Here is an 18,032-nt window from a genome sequence, read left to right on the forward strand (position 1 = left end):
GCCAAAGGGTCTAAGGCCCGACGCTAGAACGTCTTCCCTCCTAACTTGACCTACGACAGCTCCTCCCCACTCCCTGCATTCTTCCCCTGCTTGCCAATGTGTGTACGAGGTGGAAGCGAGCGTGGGAATTCAACCACTATATGTGCCCGCTGCGCGCCGTACGAATCATCACGGAAGGTCAAACAATCGACCACTCATTAGCCAACAAATGGCTATTTAAGTGTGCGTACATACATACCAGTGAGCCAGGGTAGGGAATGCATAAAGGGATTCGATAAGGATTCAAAAGCAAGCAAGAATGTTTGTGTTACGACTGTTTTCTTTATTTTTAAACTATGCATCTTGCAAATACTCTGTATGCTCTTCTTGTCAAACTTAAAATGTCATTTCATCGAGCGCAACGAATCGATCATACCTCTGCGATACGCGATCACAGTGCGTCGGTCGATTCGATCGATAATCATCAGCCCAGGATTTTACAATGTTCCCAGACGCAAGGACACATTGCAAGCTTGGAAAAAGAACAGAAAAAAACTATACTCCATAACCTCTGTCATTACATCGTCGTCACCGTATCCGTCGGGCGGTTATAAATTAAGTTAATGATGCTCAAAAGGCAGCCAAAAGGGTAGACAAAAAAATACCCCGCCGAAGGTATATAATCATAAGTCGTCGCCCATCAGGGTTCGATCGAAAATATCAGATGAACGAGAAAACAGAGGGATGCGAACGCCACAGATAAGACGCACAACGACCAGCTCCCGAGCGCAATCCTTCCTTTGCAGCCGACTGCTGCGCAACTGTTGATGAGGGCCGTTAAACGAAGGGTGTTTCTGTATTTTGTTTTGCTGCTGGAGAATTTCTCACATGAATTATAGAGACACGTCCTCCGGAGACATGGGAGCGAAACCAGCAACAGTGTGTGGTGACATTGGATGGCGAAGGGAAATGGGTCACAAGACAGGAGGAAAGGGAGACATCTTTAGGGATTCGTAACGTAAATTCCTGTCCAGATTCCAGTTCCTTTTTTTCGGTTGCTTTTGGTTTGGAATGGTGGAGAATTAAATTGCTACCACAACATATGCTGCTCTATTATTACAGAAATCACAGTGATCATCGCACGATCATAATCGTTTCAGTGTAGCCAAAACCGAAACAGATATGATACGGGTTGGGCCTTGGCTTTATCGGGGTCTGATCATCGAACTCAGGCGGCCGACACTCGCCATATGATATATATGATTTTGCTCCTCGCCAGCCTGTCTTCTGATCATATGGAGTTGACTGAACTTCCGGTGCAACAAAATGCAAAGAAAATTACTGCCACGATGATGTTGCAGACAACAGAAAAGTGGTCCCTACAGCAAACAGGAAGCGGCGCCATACTGTGGTAGTGTGCGAGCTCGCGAGGACTGATTTAATTTGGTCTCGAATTTCTGAACGAGGCTACAACGATCTGTCTTCAATTTTTTTTTAAATTTCTTTTTAGAAAAAAAATCTTCCGTTTTCTGAACACATCAGACACACAGTGACACAGGATAATGAATGCTTTCTGGAAATAGTAATTATGTCTCATGCATATCGCGCAGATGATGCAGGTTGCTTTTGGGAACTCTTCGTTTTTTTTGGAACTCCACCACAATCATCACTCAGGATGTGCATCAATTGATATTCTGGGAAAAGAAACTAAACTAAATTGATCATTAATTAAATACAATGGCCATAAATCGATCGATCAAATGAGGACGATTAAGTGCGCTAATGGGTGGTGTGTATTGGCAATCGGATTGTGTGTGTGTGTCTGTCGTTTTCTCATGCGGAATATGATTGATCGTTAGCTTTTATTAATTGAGGGAAAAATGGCTCTTTTCTCTCTGCTGATGCTGCTGCTGCTGCTTGCGAGCGGATGGATAGCTCATCAACCGGCCCCGTTTCTCACGGTATTTTAAGCAACAAAAGCAAAACGTAGCTGTTGTGTAGAATGCGGCGCGAGGAGGAATGCTGATGCCTACAGAGACTAAACTCTCCGTGATCTTTGGACTGTGGACGACTACGGCCGCAGGACCATCAAGACCGTACAGACAGTTTAACTTCTTCCACCAAACAGATTATGACCATAGGTGCGTGTGTGTGTCTGTTTATGGGTCGACAAGGGTGTTTTCTATTGGCATCAATTTTTAAAGAGACGTTAAAACGGAAAATGCCAGAGTTGTAGAGTAGTGATGGGGCAGAGTGAAGAAGCAGAAGAGAGAAGAAAAAAAACACTCAACAATAATAGCCGTAAGATACGGGGCGAATGTAAGCATCGCTACGTTTGTGTGTAAGAATAATTTATTATTTTATAAGGTTCTTCTTTCACCCCTCCGCTCCACGTTGGCACGTATCTCCGCGTGTCTTCGCTTCGCCTTATTATGGGTAGTTTCTTCTCCGCTTCCGTTCTGCTGCGCCCCGTGAGAAGGCGACGACTTCTCCGCGTTTGTGGCCACCCTTCATCCCCTACAAAGCTTTGGTTCTTCGGTCGGTTGGTTGGTCGGCTGTTGTTCACCCGGTTATCTCACGGTTCAATTCTGCGGCCAATCTCTCTGTGAGTGTGTGTATTTAAGAGAGAGAGAGAGAGAGTATGGGTAAATCACAGCAGACACACACACACACGCACAACAAACGGTCGGTGGTGTTACTCTGTCTGGATGTTCTGCCCACGGGGTGTGTGCCTTCTTCGCGATCTTGCGAGTCACTTCCCTCCGCACTATCTCGTCGATATATCGTCGATCGTTACATCTGTTACTTCTGGCTCTGCTCCCTTCTCCCGTGTGTCGCCTTTCGTTGGTCTGACATTCTGGACTCCCTCCTAACCTTCTTCCCCCCAAACCCTCCCCGCAGCAAGAATGTTTCTTTCTCTTCGTGTCTTTTCGTGTTCCTTTTCCTTCATCCCTCTCTGTGTCCGTCTGTGTTTGATTTTGATCGTGAGAAAAATATGGGTAACGTGAGATTTTTCCTCCAGCCCATCCAACCATACGCGCAAACCTTCTTCCGCAACAAACCTCCTGTTGCGCGTTGGTGGTGTGTTGCGATGTTTTCTTTGCTGCTCCTGCTGTTGCCTGACATTCTTTGGCATTTTTTTTCCTGTTGCTGCAGCTTCTTCGCTTGCCAGCTCCTTCAAAATCCTGTTGAACGTTGAACTGTGTACGTGCGGGTAAGGGTATGCCATCGGTTCATTACCAATGTGGTGGCGGTGGCGTGTATCGTTTCGTGAAAGAAAGGCACACATAAAAGGCAAGATATTGCGACGCTTTGTTTGAAGATTTAAAATGTCCAGCAATCGTTTTGATTGCTCGGGGAAGGGTTTTTTCTTGCCTTTCGTGTTCTAGTCGTCAAGCTTTTGTCGGTGGTGAAACGTAGAGGACGTGATCTGTTAACATGAAACCCGAAAAGGGCAATTCTTTACGTTGCTAAATGTTATTGCGGCGTGTTGGTGATACGATTGTATCGTTAGATGTTGTGAAACGATTTGTTTTTATTGTATTATTCCTCTAACGTTTTATAACCATCATCGAACCATTTCAATTTGCACATCAATTTCATCAATTTGCACAACTCAATCAAACTTTCGATGGATTAAAGTCGATAAACTTCTCGCGCCTTCAACACACTGCGTGTCCTGAAGAGAGCATATCAATCCAGTATGCGAAAGTGTGAAAGGTTAGCGGCCTCAGCGTAAGGTCCAGCTGGTAGGGAAATTGAAGCCACGAAACCACCATATGCGTTACTTAAAGCCTCTGATTTGGCTTTACAGCAGTTTGCAGCTGATTCCATAAGCCAAATTGCCCCTGAGAGAGTAACGCCAATCCACCGTATACCCTAGAGACTGCATTCAATCGCCAAAAATATGCACCTCTTGGTGCGATTTACGCGTTGATGCCATTATCGGACCTTATTTCTTTAGAAACGAGCGCAGAGCTCACGTTACGGTGAACAATTTGAGCGTCAAGTTAATTGTGAGTCCATTGGGAGCTCCAAAATCATGGGATTTGATACCGCACGATTATGTCCTGTGGGCCAACGTGAACCCATTGGCTTATGCTGATTAACTGCTGCAGCAATTGACGCCATGAAAGTTCATTTTTAGCCAGCCATACAACCAGGGCTAGCTATTTCCAATATGTTTGAATTTAATACTGAATTCTTGATGCTTTAATGATGAATTCAGCTGAGCGTTGTAAGCCTTCTTCTCAAACCCGTAAAGTGCATTTCATCTACTTCAATGGCTATCCAGATGATCTGTGACACGTGAAGCTTGGATAACAGCGTGATTTTGAGTGCACAACTTTCTAAGATGAAATCGGATTGAAGATGAAGGATACGAAGTGTTGAGCCGATTGAAGAAACCTCTAAAATGAAAATTGGATATTAATGTAATGTTTGTAAAAAATACAACAAAACATTCTGTAACAGTTTTCTTAATATTTTCTGTAGGCTTCTCACAATATTGATCCTTTTTTCTTAATGGTATGTTAACGAATGGAATGAAAATGCATTACTTATTCATATATGCCGCACTCCACATCTTTAAGTAGAATTTATTACCGCGCCTTATTGTCATACCTCAATACTACAAGATTTAGTGATATCTTTCAACGCCGCTATAATCGCGTAGTTCTTGTGGATTCTCTGCCAACCGCCAAAGAGAGAAGCGAAAGACCATACAATTTCTATTTCAATCCTACGAAGAGAAAAGTGGGTCTATAAGACGGTTAAAGCGCACGACGCCGCCCAATACATGCGTATTACCCACGTCCTAAGCCGATTATCCGCATTTGCATGATAAGCGCGGTAAAAAGGAAGCCGCTTTTCCTTCTGTATACGTGTTCATGCAGTTTTCCTACACCTGTGTGTGATTTTGAGCTTCTTTTTTTGTTTCGTTCCCTCCATTGTGTGTGCGTGTCGTTGTTGTTGCCACTGAAATAGCGCCTGAGCTCTCTCCTGCTCGGGGGGAATGGAAATTCTAAAAAGGCATACCGCGCGCCTAACAGCTTTTTAATACACTCCCCTCACACACAGGCGCGCAGCAACATTCACACACTGGAAGGCGAACAAAAATTAAACCGATGATGATGATGATCCACTTTGGCCGGGGTGCGAGTCCCTCGTGTCTTATCCCACCCACTCCTGTCCCTCTTTCTGTGCCGTCTTACTCCGCTGGATCTTACAGTTCTTTCATACCACGACAGATGGTTGTGTGTGTGTGTTTGTGTTTGTTACACTCTTCTGCAGCACTTAAATCGACTGACCGGCAGATAAAAAAGAACATTCATTGGCTTCGATTATGTTTCGTGCTGCGGTAAAAAAAAAAGAAAAACAGGTGCTGCTTATGCTGCCTGCCTGGCCTGGTGGCGGCACCGCGGTCGAGAAGAGGATTCTCTGTGTGTGTGTGTGTCTACATTTACATAAGCCAATGACCCTTGTTCCGACATATTCGGTGCAATCTGGAAACGCGTTCATGATGGCAGTTGCAATCCCGAACGGCGATTATGGAGGAAAAATCCATGCGCCAACCACGCCGAGTCCATGGTGAAAATAAAGAAGATAAAAAAACAAACAACTAGTACGATTCCCCTATTCTCTTCGTCGTAAATCATGTGCGAACCAAATGATGCCGTCGTCCGCCTTTTTTTTTGTTTGGTTTGTTTTTGTATCCTGGCCTATATGTGCACCTGGCCGGCCACACGAACGAAAACACGCTGATGCGCTCGCTAGCTAACCTGCCTGCTGGTCGATACCAAAAAAAAAAAAGAAGCTTTTTAAAACAAAAGCACACGGAAACATAAGGGACAAAATCCTGCAAGGAGCCCCGTCTTTTTTTCTTCCATGCACTACAGAGCAGTTCCTGTTCGAATCAGAGGACGAGAAGAAAAGGTTTGCTCTTCATGGCCATATGGGATGTGCTCTACACCTATTATCCTCGGCTCAGACGTAGCCGCGGGAGACGTGGTTGCAAATTTTCCACTTTTTTCTCCTTTCTTCACCAAGAGGAAGTCGCTCATTTGCAATGGAAAAGTGTGTGGAGATATGGTAGGAACGAAAAAAAGAAGAGACCTGTGCAAAAGAAATTCCTTTACACATGTTGAACCCAGGCTCCGGCTTTCATTGGTCATCTCCGGGGGATTTTTTTGTTGTTTTGTCCTCCCGAAACCCCGTTGCACGCAGGTTTGTAGGTAGGTAGGTGTATGCATGTGTGTAAAGGTTCGCAAATTTAAGGAATAAAGAAATTTCGAACAGGTGAAAGAAGGGAAAGAAAGGAAGGGCATGAGAATGGTTGGTGATGATGATGGTCCGGTCTCTTCACATCCGGTGCAATGTGGTGAACGATTTGTTCGCTCTTTTCCGTTCTTCTCCCTCTTCGCTCTTCCCATCTCTTGCGGCGGGAATAAACACAGCATCCACACACACACATATCATCAGCTGTGCGTGCCGGGATGTTTCTGCAGCTGTCGGTCGGGTTGCTGCTGCTGCTGTTTGCCATCCGGTTTCGTTGGTTTTTAGCGAAAAGCAGTGCCGTATGTATGTTCTATCCCTTTTATTCCTATATCCCCCCGCCGCACTACAATCAGCTGCGACATTTCACCAGACCAACAAACAAAAAAGAAAACTTTCCGCATACTGTTTTTTTTTTGCATCGCCACCTTGCTTGCATGTCCTTTTTGCGCGAACCGAAGATGATAACCTCAAGCGCGCGCGCCCTGTAAAACGTCCCATTGCTGTTGCGCATTATTGCGATCTGGACTGGACCGGCGGGGGTGGATGCGGAATGGTGAAACTGCACCGTTGTTACACCTTAACTTTACGAGCGATCCCTCCCCAATTGCTTGCTCGTATGGTGGGTCATCAATGCACACGCATCGCTATCATTACCCCCCCTGACCGGTGTGGTGTGCGTTGCTGTTACGCATTTGCCAGGATAATTACAGCTTTTACCTTTTACCTGCTGCTGCCTGTCCCCGGGGCTGATGCGGCTCTGAGACAAGTCGCATTTTTGCATTTTAGCTTATTTTCCGGTTTGCCATGCAAATTTTGATACGCCCGTATGATGATGCACACACATGCAAAGCCACCACCAAGTCTTCTGTATGGCCTGGAGGTTAATATGAACTACCTCAGTTTATCTTCCAATAACTTTTCTGCGGTAATTTAATGCAAAAATATAAATCAATCGCTAAATTTAACGTTAACAGTCGGATGCTGTCGGTGCAGTGGGTAGAAGAGACATTGCTTTACCTCACTAAATATTACACATTTTTTGTTGTGTTGGTATTAATAATTAAATTCGAAAGCGAACTTGATATACACGTACAATCTCTCTTACACAGACTCTCGCTGGTCCTTTCAACTGCCTTTAAAAAAATGAACAATTAATGACAAAATATAGTCGTAAGAAAACCACCAATGTTTGAAGCCAAACTCGCAACAAAAAAAATGACACAAACCCGAGGAACGTGTGGTTGTTTGGCAGTGCTTTTATCGCTCATAACTCATCAACCTTTGATTCGGTGTTTGATCATCGTGTGTATTAGTTTACGCTGTCTAGACAGATCGGCCATCGATATATTGTCCCCCATCCCCCCCTTCCCCATTCGTTTGACATTAGAAACGAATTGGATCCGATCGGTTGTTCTTCATCCCGTTCGTTTTTTTTATTGCTTATACGGCGACATACGAGACTTGTTTGCGGTTGTTGTGGTTGCATTTTTGGGCTTCCCTTGAGAGATGATGTGTAAAAAAATGCTGTTTGTGTTTTTGTGCGGAATCAATAGTGTTGTGCTGGTTTGACTTGAAAGAAAAAAAAAAACAAGAAAAACATGACCCAGCAGCACCAAACGGCAGCGATTGTGGTTTTATTTCGAACAAAAAACAGGCCACCGCATGTCTCACAAGAAATTAAAACTCGTTTTTCTTGCTGATAATCAGCAGCGCACGCAGTACTGCAAACATAAAAAGTCCTTTTCATCGTTGCTCTCCTTGAGAGATGATTATGAGCGACATTAAAGAAAGAAATCGCTACTTATTTGATCTGTATTTTTGTGTGTGTGTGTTGCTTGTCCCGCTTAAAGCTCTCGATTGCAAATTTACTGTGCACAATCACCATTCACATGTCCTGCAAGATCATAAAATATGATCATTTTGATTGATACTTGGGTAAATGGCGAAGCGAACGCTTCTCATATGGCGCGCGCCGTTTGCGCATTTTATTCTGCTAACCAACGAGCAGCTAAACCAGTAACACTAAACCATCGACCAACACATGCTGTGGCTAAATTGTGGATGAAGTGATTATGAAAAAAATCCGTCCTAATAAACCGCGACACCGAAGGCTTACCATATTCGTCACGAGATCATAACGACCTTTGGCGCACTGCTTTTATGATTTGCGTTTGCAAACTACGCATTTAGCCCCGCATTATTGGCTAGGGCAAAAGATGCGTGTGTGTGATATACGGCACGTCGCCACCAAAAACAACGTGGTCGTGTCGGGTCTTGCAACCGCGCCGCCGTTGCTGATGACGTCGTCGCCCATCGCCGCCGCCATGTATGCGACGCAGACATACTAGCGAACCGCCGCGCATGAGTCAGTGTTTGTGTTTGTGCGATAGTGTGTTGCCCTTTTGTTTTTTTTCGTGTGTGCATATTGTTTTTTTTGGTTTTTCGTTAGTTTGAACATGTTTTTCCCTTCCACATGTGCGTATGTGCCACCCGTCTGGGCGGCCACTGCAGAGCAACCTGTTTGCTTACACTTGCGATACTGTGCAGCCTTTTTCCGCCTTTCTTTTGACCTCCACGCGATCGGGCAGGTCGGGCGAGCAGGCAGCAAAAAACGAACCAAATCAGCCGTTTACCATCCGCCGTGTGTGTTTGTATGTATGTGTGTGTGTTCTGCGTCGTTTGAGTTTAATTTTAGCAACTGTCTTTGCAACTGCTGCATCATCATCATCATCATCATCCAACTACGCTCAGGGCGGCCCACCTCTTGCCGTGTGAATCCTGCTGCACACCCCGTGTTTGTTTGATAGGCACTGAAGATGATGACGCGGCTGATGATGTTGCACATACTAGTGCTGGTGGACAAATGCGCTGATGCTACCGAAAAAAATTGTACGCAGAAGCCTCTTACAACTCTTGCCAGCCCCAGCAAACACCATTTGAAGGGTACCTTTAGGCACGTCCATGCATTTCAACCTCCTGATGAGGATCTGATGATAGTTTGGGAATGTTAGATGTTAGTTTGGAAAGGAAATGGGGCATAGAAATGGACTAAGCCATCCTTTATTATCAACATGCAATTGTAAAGCTTCTGACTGTGCTCTTCTACTAGTGCATTATTGCTGGTATACGTGTAGGCTTCTGCTTGGAATTGTGGCACAGCTAACACATTGGTTGACCTCCTTTTCCAACTAGACACGTTTCTCGCCTTGTTATAATTTAGTTGTCGTTATAAATTATGATTTATTTTTAATGTTCGCAAAGACAAGGACAAACTCCCTATGTCGAACCATCGTGTTGTTTTACAAAACGCGTACATAGTTTCAATAAAATGAATTAATGAAATACCGACTGCAAATTCCAACCCGCATTGTGTGTTGTTTCTTTCCGCAACTAACCCTCTAATGAACCCTCTTTTTTTCTTGTTCCCTTTGTTCTTTCAGCTCATAGTACGCCAACCACCACACAGTGCATGCAAACGCGATACGTCGTCTTTGTCGCCGTGTCGAAGAATGGCAGAACAATGTACCGTCAGCATTGAAGCCAGCAAGCAGCAACAAGAGCAACCCGTCACAACTACCCTTGCCGCAGCCGCCGCAGCCGCTTCTAGCCATCCAGCCAGTCCGCTAAGTTGTATCAAATCGCCCACGTGCGCCGCTACAACCGGTGCGACAACGCATCACCACGAGGACGAGGGACGGGGTAGCGCACTACTCCACACGGTGGAGGAAGACGGTGGCAGTAGCAACGATGGAAGCAGCACACCAAGGACAACGTGTGATCATCGTTCCACCAGTGGTGTGACACCACTGTCGCTGGCAGGAGATGCCGGTGGCAAAGATGGTGGCGCGAAGAAGCCGTACTGGCTGTTCGCCTCCGCCGGCTGCGAGGAAGATCGAGTGGTGGAGCGCAGACAACAGCATCATCACCAGCTGCTGCGCATGGATAGCAATGGGAGCGACGATATCGATGGCAGCTTGCGACATGAACCCGAGCGGCAGCCGCTGGAGTGTCCCATCCTGCTCGAAACGCCCGCACTAGAGCGCGCGGAACTGAACGGCGATGAGGATGACGATGTTGGCGGGGTCGACGCGATGAGGCGGCAGGGCACTACCGACGGCATGATGAGCGAAAGTGGTAGGATCAGTGTCGTCGGTAAGCTGGCGATCATCAGCGACAAGCTGGCGGCGGTGAAACCAAAGCGCCTCAGCGATGAGTTCTTCTCCGCGGACGACGACAACGACGACGAGGAGGAGGACGACGTCGACGACGAGGAGACGAAATCGAACGGCGACCGGTGCGGGACCGATCGGCCGAACGCGATGGTGGATAGCGAGGCGCAGGCAAGCCTGAGCGAAATAAAAAATCTCAGCATCACCTGCTGCGGCAAGCGCAAGGAAGAGGAGCCGAAGGAGAAGGAGGAGAAGGAGGAGGGAGTGGTGTGCGAGCAGAATCGTCGATCCAGTTTGCATGCGTCCGGATCGAAGGTGGATGCCGCCGACTCGCTGTTGCCGGCGTGCCGTGACGCGCTGCTGCAGCAACCGAAGGCATCCGTTTTGCGTGCGGCTGAAAACACGATCGAAGACGACGACCACCCACTGGAGCAGGAAGGGCAGCAGCAGCACGATGCGGCCGCCGCTGCCGTCGATGAAGACGAGGAGCTTCTACTGGACGATGTGCAATCGATGGACGCAATCGAACGACGCGATTTCGAGCAGGAGGGCGGCTTTTTGATAAGAAACAGATCACTGATATCTGGCGATAGACTGAATTTAGAATTTTTAAATAATACAAACGCCCGTCCCGCGTCGAACGAGCGTCGGCCCGCGGAGCAGCAACCCTCGTCGGCTGAGGGACTGGGCGCGGGACTCACCGCAACCAGCGCGGTCTCCACCAACGAACTCCTCCCCGCTGTCGAAGCGGCTGCTGCCCCCACGTCCGCGCAGCATACTACTACGCCGACGAGCAGCCGATATCAGCACAAGCATGATCCTCACCATCATCATCATAATCATCAGCAACATCATCACCATCATCACCACCACCAGGCTGGCAAAGCGCTCAACAGCAGCAACAGCAGCAGCAGCAGCACCGGTAGCGATAGCTTTAGTAGTAGTTATAGTAGTAGGGAAACCGAGAACAATAGTACAACCAAGTTCGCAGTTAATAAGCTTACGAGGAACCTCTCCGCTAGTCTAGCTAATTGCAACGATAAAAAGAGTGACCAGCACCAGCAGCAGCAGCAGGATACCGTTGCCACCAGCACCGGATCCAGCTCCACGTCACCCATCGCGTCCTCATTTGCCACCTCCTCCGCTTCCTCCTCGTGCTCCTCGTCGAGCTACTCGCTGTACTCAGCGGCATCGGCGGCCGGTGTCGGAACCGGCACTGGCGACGACGATGAAACCGCTCCGGCAATGGTCACCAATGCAGCAGCTGCAACACCAGCCCTGCCGGAGGAATGCAAACCGGCCGCCGAGCTTGCCGAAGCCTTCCTGAACGCCAACTCCAACGACAGTGTATCGTCTGGCCGGTCGCTGTTCGGTGTGCACGGTACGGAGGTGGAGGAAACCGCAATCACGGCGGTGGACGTGCACACGAAAGAGGAAGAGGAGGAGCACACCCATACGCATCACGACGATCCCTGTTGCTCCTCCACCTCCTCGACGGCGTCGTACTCGTCCTCCTCCTCGCCGCTTCCTTCGCAGACGGCGACGGCCCAGCACGCCGAGGACGTGACGATGAGCATTTGCTCCTCCGCGGCACTGCCACCGACCGCTTCCCATTCGGCCAGCTCGTCCGTTTCATCCGCACACGACGAGTCCACCCTCACTGTCGCCGCGCACAATGACGGTAAAGCGCTGTGTGACGGGGAAGCAGATCAGGAGGACGAGCACGAGCCGGAAAGCACTCGCGCAATGCGTGCGTCATCGTCGCAACCTTCCAGCTGCTCGGGACGGAAACAGGACGAGGGTGGCAAACTTTCCTTCAGCTGTGCTTTCCCGAAGGACGACGCGCGAATGTCGCTGCCAGACGGCAGCAAACAGCTCTCGTTGCTTCCGTCCACCTCCAGCAATGGCAGGGCGGACAGTGGTCAGCCGGACGAGCACGACGGTGCGTCGAAGGGTGGTCGGGCCAGCGGCACGGGAGATCAATCTCAGCACTCGCAACATCACCATCGCCGACAGTTGCATCATCACCACCAGCATCAGCGGGCCAGTGGAGCCGGCGGCGAGGGAACGGTCGACGCGTCCATCGGCTCCTCCTCCTCCTCTACGTCCCGCGCGGCGAACAGCGGTGGCGGCGGAACTGCGCCGGCCGGATCGGCAGTGGTCGCTAGTGCCGGGCCGGAAGTGGTGGTTGCTTCGTATCATCAGCAGCGCGACGCCAGCACCAACACGTCCAACTCGCCCGAACCGAGCGAGCCCGAGATCGACGAGGAGGACTGGGCCGACTGTGAGGAGGGCACGGACGAGGAGGTGTGCACCTGTCGGGATTACACCGACGAGGATGGTTTCGCGAGCAGCGAGGACGAGCTGCCGTCCCGCGATGTGGACCTCTCGAGCTACACGCACCTCGACACGATATCGGACGATCTGCTGCACGATGCGCAGACGCCACGGCTCCATCGGAAGCGCAAGCTGACGGAGAACCGGACGATACTGTACGGGGAGGCGGGCAGTCCGTCGGCGGAATCGCTAAACTACAGCAGCCGCAAACGGCTCGCGCTCGATGGGTCGAGCGCATCCGCGACCGCTTCCTCTACTGCTGCGGCCAATGCATCGCCGGGAGCGGCCGGAGCAGCTGGAACATCAGCTACAACGACATCGACGACGACGACGTCAGCTTCTGCTGTTACTACCACACCGTTGTCCAGTGGCGTTGTGGCCACAACGCCCCGATCTTCCCTGCGAAGTCCAATGAATGTAAGTAGAAATGCATATTCAACCATGCCTGGTGCGTAAATTTCATATGCGGTTTGCTGTCATCTCCACAGATTGCAACAACGCCAACGTCATCCACACTGGGAGAGCGCAAGACACCAAGAACCATAATACCGACCAAAGATAATCCTCCTCCTGAGCTCTGTGAATGGTTGATGCAGTTCCAGGTAAGTGTTTCCGCTCCTCCTTCTTAGCGCAGGCCCCTTGCATCGTGCTTAATTCGCCCCCATCTGTTCTACTCTTCCTCTTTAGCGATGGACGCACGTAGAGCGACTGCTAGCCGTCGACCGTTTGATCGAACACTGCGAACCGACACAGGTGCGGCACATGATGAAGGTGATCGAGCCCCAGTTCCAGCGCGACTTCATCTCGCTGCTGCCCAAGGAGCTGGCGCTGCAGGTGCTGTCCTACCTGGAGCCGAAGGATCTGCTGCGGGCCGCCCAGACCTGCCGCAGCTGGCGCTTCCTGGCCGACGACAATCTGCTGTGGAAGGAAAAGTGCAAGGAGAGCGGCATCGGCATCGAACCGTCGACCGACCGGCCGAAGCGGGGCCGCACCGGCAACATGCCGCCGATATCGTCACCGTGGAAGGCGGCCTACATGCGCCAGCACATCATCGAGATGAACTGGCGCTCGCGCCCCATCCGGACGGCGAAGGTGCTGAAGGGTCACGACGATCACGTCATCACGTGCCTTCAATTCTGCGGCAACCGCATCGTGTCCGGGTCCGACGACAACACGCTCAAAGTTTGGTCCGCCATCACGGGGAAGGTAAGAGGGCAGCCCGGGGGAGGAAAGCATTAGTGGATGGAGTGTTTGGGCGCATATTTATTCGTTTTTTTTTCTTCCCCTTTTCCCACCAATAGTGCCTTCGAACGCTCACAGGCCATACGGGAGGTGTTTGGTCATCGCAAATGTCGGGAAATATCATCATCTCCGGCAGTACCGATCGTACGCTGCGCGTGTGGAAGGCTGACACGGGACAGTGCATGCACATACTCCACGGACACACGTCGACTGTGCGCTGTATGCATTTGCACGGCAACAAGTGAGTGTGGCAGCAGTGTTGGGTAGAACCGGAAGAACGTCGAGTAATCTAATCAATGTTTCTTTATTTATTCTTTCAAACAGAGTCGTCAGCGGGTCGCGAGATGCCACGTTGCGCGTGTGGGATGTCAATTTGGGCACCTGTTTGCACATGCTGGTGGGCCATCTGGCCGCTGTTCGGTGCGTGCAGTACGACGGCAAGCTGATCGTGTCCGGTGCGTACGACTACATGGTGAAGGTGTGGAACCCCGAGCGCCAGGAATGTCTGCACACGCTGCAGGGACACACCAACCGTGTCTACTCGCTGCAGGTAAGCTCCGATCGCCGGCTGTGATTTTGCTTTTTCCGATACTAATGCTTTTCTCTCGCGGTCGTTTACAGTTTGACGGCATCCACGTCGTTTCCGGCTCGCTGGATACTTCGATACGCGTGTGGGACGCCGAAACTGGGTCGTGCAAGCATGCGCTGATGGGACACCAGAGCCTCACGTCGGGCATGGAGCTGCGGCAGAACATTCTCGTGTCGGGTAATGCTGACTCGACCGTGAAGGTTTGGGACATCATTACCGGCCAGTGTCTGCAGACTTTGTCAGGTAAAATGGTGCACTGCGTCGTCTCGGTCTAAATGAAAATGCTAATTTTGTTTCTGTTAATTACCAGGACCCAACAAGCATCAATCTGCTGTCACCTGCCTGCAGTTTAACTCGCGCTTCGTCATTACCAGCTCCGACGATGGTACGGTGAAGCTGTGGGATGTAAAGACTGGTGAATTTATCCGCAATCTAGTGCTACTAGAATCGGGTGGTTCCGGTGGAGTCGTTTGGCGTATTCGGTAAGCATTAGAAACTTTCTAAAAAAAAGGAGCATTATTTCCCGGAATGATTGAATTATTATTATAACGATTGTTTTTTTTTTCTCTTTTTCTTTTTTAGCGCAAATGATACGAAGCTGATCTGTGCCGTTGGCTCGCGCAATGGCACGGAGGAAACCAAACTGATGGTACTCGATTTCGATGTAGAAGGTGCCTGCTTAAAATGCTCATAATTTTTAAGATGACTCCTACACTCTACACCGCCCTCCCACCACCACGAAGCTGCCGTGTCTGTCGCTGCTACCCCCCTCCCCGCTGCTTAGCTTACGCTCTTTTTTACTCAGTTTCAAACCGTTCCCTTCACGCGCAAAATGTACTCAGTCTTAGTCCCCTTAGACACCCTCTCTCCCCGTCTACATAACAACCCTCCTTCACCCGTGGCGAAGTAGTAGTATAACGTATTTAAGAAAAAAAACCGAATTCACAGACCCGCCCAGCCCCTCCGGGTGGGTGGATCCGACACAGTGAATTGTCGAAGGATAGGCAAGTAGGCATTCGATCTCTCTCTTCCGTGTGAGATTAATCGATAAGTGGATCAAAAACCGACCCGTTAGTAGTGGCTGAGCGGAGAGAGGAAGGATGGTGGCGTAGGATTCTGCAGAGACTGCTCTCGTGTGGGTATGGTTTAACAATTGTATATTGTAGCGTATTGATTGCAAACGTGGCCGCTGTTTGGAAGTGCAATTTGTTTCATCACATGTAAAGTGTTGAAAACACGGGGCACAACCGATTAAAATGAGCACAAAAAGTGAATCGTTTCGTTGATGAAAACATCCACACGCCAGGCGCACGCTTGTGCGGTGTGTCAGTGCAATTTGGAAAGGGTGAGATAACCGTTTTACCACGTGTTCGCTTCTCAAAGCAATGCGTTTATCCACCAATTCGTACTATTATCCTCTTTGGAGACAATTAGCTTTTATAAACGATTTTTAGTGTGTGCATACTTAAATCTCCTCGATGTTTTTATTATCACTATTTATCGTGTGTTTTGGGTGGATGGGTACACCCGCTGCGCCCGCTCTTTAAAGACTGCTGTTTTGTTTCGTTTGTCCTCTGGGGGGTTCCGTAGCAACTCTACAGGTCATGATTGTTACTGTTTGTTAAACGCTTTTTTTTGTATATTATCTGTTTGTTTTTGCATTTCTGTTTATGTGTATGTTTCATCGCAAAGTAACGGTGCGCTTGTTTGTTACCCGGGAAGGTACAGCCTCCCCCGGTTTTAATGTTTTTTTCCATTTTAGGAAGAAAAAATCTCGTTATTATTGTGTCTTCCTTTTGCTTACTGTTGTTTCCTTTAGGATGAAGGAAGATTGCTTTAAACCGTGGTAGAATTTCTCACCAAAACCCCGCCAATATGCACTGGTGCTCGCTTGCGCACAATCCAACCATACGACGACGAGCCCCGGGGCTGATGCTGCGCTACGTTTCACGGTTTTTTTTAAACTATAGGCTCGTCACGAACATCCTTTCTCCATCCTCCCAATGAGACGCCTATCGTGGCTGGTTAGTTGATCCATCGTAAGGGACTGCTGGTAGGGAGAATGTACACACCAAACACAACACAAACAAAGTACCCCCGAGCGGAATGAAGAAATTATCGAAGAGAAAACAAAAAAAACGGGAATTACACAACACTCATGATAGCAAAACAAAAGCAACAACAATTCGTGGATAATGCTTTATTTTTACGTAACGTTAGTTTGTAGTGTAGTCAACAACAAAAACAAACAAAAAACAGGTTTAAAGAAGGCCCGCCTCTTACCCCCCCATTTGTGAGCGTGTTTGTTGAAGGCAATATGATAATATTAATAATAATAATAATAGCGAAAGGATTCGGGGTCGGGTTGAAAAAATGGCAAGGAGGAGAAGGAGGAGGAAGGTATTAAGGGAGAAGAAGTGCAAAAGGCACTCCAAACTGCACTGTCGCTACACACACACACACACACACGAATATATACCACGCTCCCTGGCACAGGGGGGAAACACGTGGAATTTGCGGGGACGTAATGGAAGAACGAAGGGAACGGAAACATTAATTCTAGTGCATAAGGACACGTGGTCAGATAGAGCGATATATTATAACCGAAACAAACAAGTTAGGATTCCCCCGCCGCGCCCCGCCCCGACACCCTTTCCCGCCGACGGATTGGGTGGATGGAAATGCAACAAAGAGAAGTAGAGAGAGAGAGAGAGAGAGAGAGAGAGGGAGATAAATTTAGAAAGTACGGAAGCACGGAAGCACACACGCAGATGGACACATGATACTAGTTATGTTTTCATTCTCTCTCCCTCTCTCGCTCTCGTTCTCGTCCCCTCTCTCTCTCTCTCTCTCTGTTTCCAACCGACAGGACTGCCAGGGCGCTATAGAACGATTGTTCTCCTAAATGTTATTCCACTGTTTGTTCTATTGTCTATTATTTTTGGTTATCAGATTTGAATGTTTTCCTGTGTATCTTTTTTTCCCTGTGTGTTTCTATTTAATGAAACGTGTTTTAAATGTAAAATTTTAGTTCAATTGTGAGAAACCTCGGAAAGAAGGAAAAGAAAAGGAGAAGAGGAGGGATATACCTTTCTTTCAACCAACAACTGGTTTCAGTAGTGCGTTAGTAGTGTCAAAGGGTATTTTTTCTGTTCTTTATGTGTTTTGTTTTACTTTTTTATCCTGTTCTCACCCAATACAAGAAGAGAGAGAGCGAGAGGGCGATAGGGCTCGGATTTTAGGAAAGATTATGGCGAGAATGTGCTTTAGTTTGCTGCGTAGCCTAAAACCGAAACACGTATTCCAAGCCGCGCAACAACATCAACAACAAACAAACAAACAAAAAACTCAGAGCAAAACGGTAAAGAAGAAATTCAAATAACACGCAACACAACAAAACCCATTAGCTAAAAATGTAAACGAAATGTGTGTGATTTGTT

The 18,032-nt window shown here is 48.5% G+C and overlaps 1 protein-coding gene across 5 annotated transcripts in view; it reads left to right on the plus strand.

Moving 5' to 3' along the window:
- Nucleotides 1-18,017, plus strand: part of LOC120953769 (F-box/WD repeat-containing protein 7) — a 32,350-nt gene extending 14,333 nt beyond the window's left edge. For all 5 annotated transcript variants that reach the window (XM_040374014.2, XM_040374019.2, XM_040374016.2 and 2 more), the window contains 8 exons: nucleotides 9,696-13,178; nucleotides 13,250-13,363; nucleotides 13,449-13,967; nucleotides 14,063-14,244; nucleotides 14,328-14,553; nucleotides 14,625-14,835; nucleotides 14,903-15,074; nucleotides 15,175-18,017. In XM_040374014.2, coding sequence (XP_040229948.2) covers nucleotides 9,765-13,178; nucleotides 13,250-13,363; nucleotides 13,449-13,967; nucleotides 14,063-14,244; nucleotides 14,328-14,553; nucleotides 14,625-14,835; nucleotides 14,903-15,074; nucleotides 15,175-15,286 — 4,950 coding nt within the window. In that variant the 5' untranslated portion in view covers nucleotides 9,696-9,764 and the 3' untranslated portion in view covers nucleotides 15,287-18,017. The remainder of the gene's footprint in view (nucleotides 1-9,695; nucleotides 13,179-13,249; nucleotides 13,364-13,448; nucleotides 13,968-14,062; nucleotides 14,245-14,327; nucleotides 14,554-14,624; nucleotides 14,836-14,902; nucleotides 15,075-15,174) is intronic.
- Nucleotides 18,018-18,032: the final 15 nt, after the last annotated feature.

The sequence above is a fragment of the Anopheles coluzzii genome, chromosome 2, assembly GCF_943734685.1.
Source record: "Anopheles coluzzii chromosome 2, AcolN3, whole genome shotgun sequence".
Classification (NCBI taxonomy): domain Eukaryota; kingdom Metazoa; phylum Arthropoda; class Insecta; order Diptera; family Culicidae; genus Anopheles; species Anopheles coluzzii.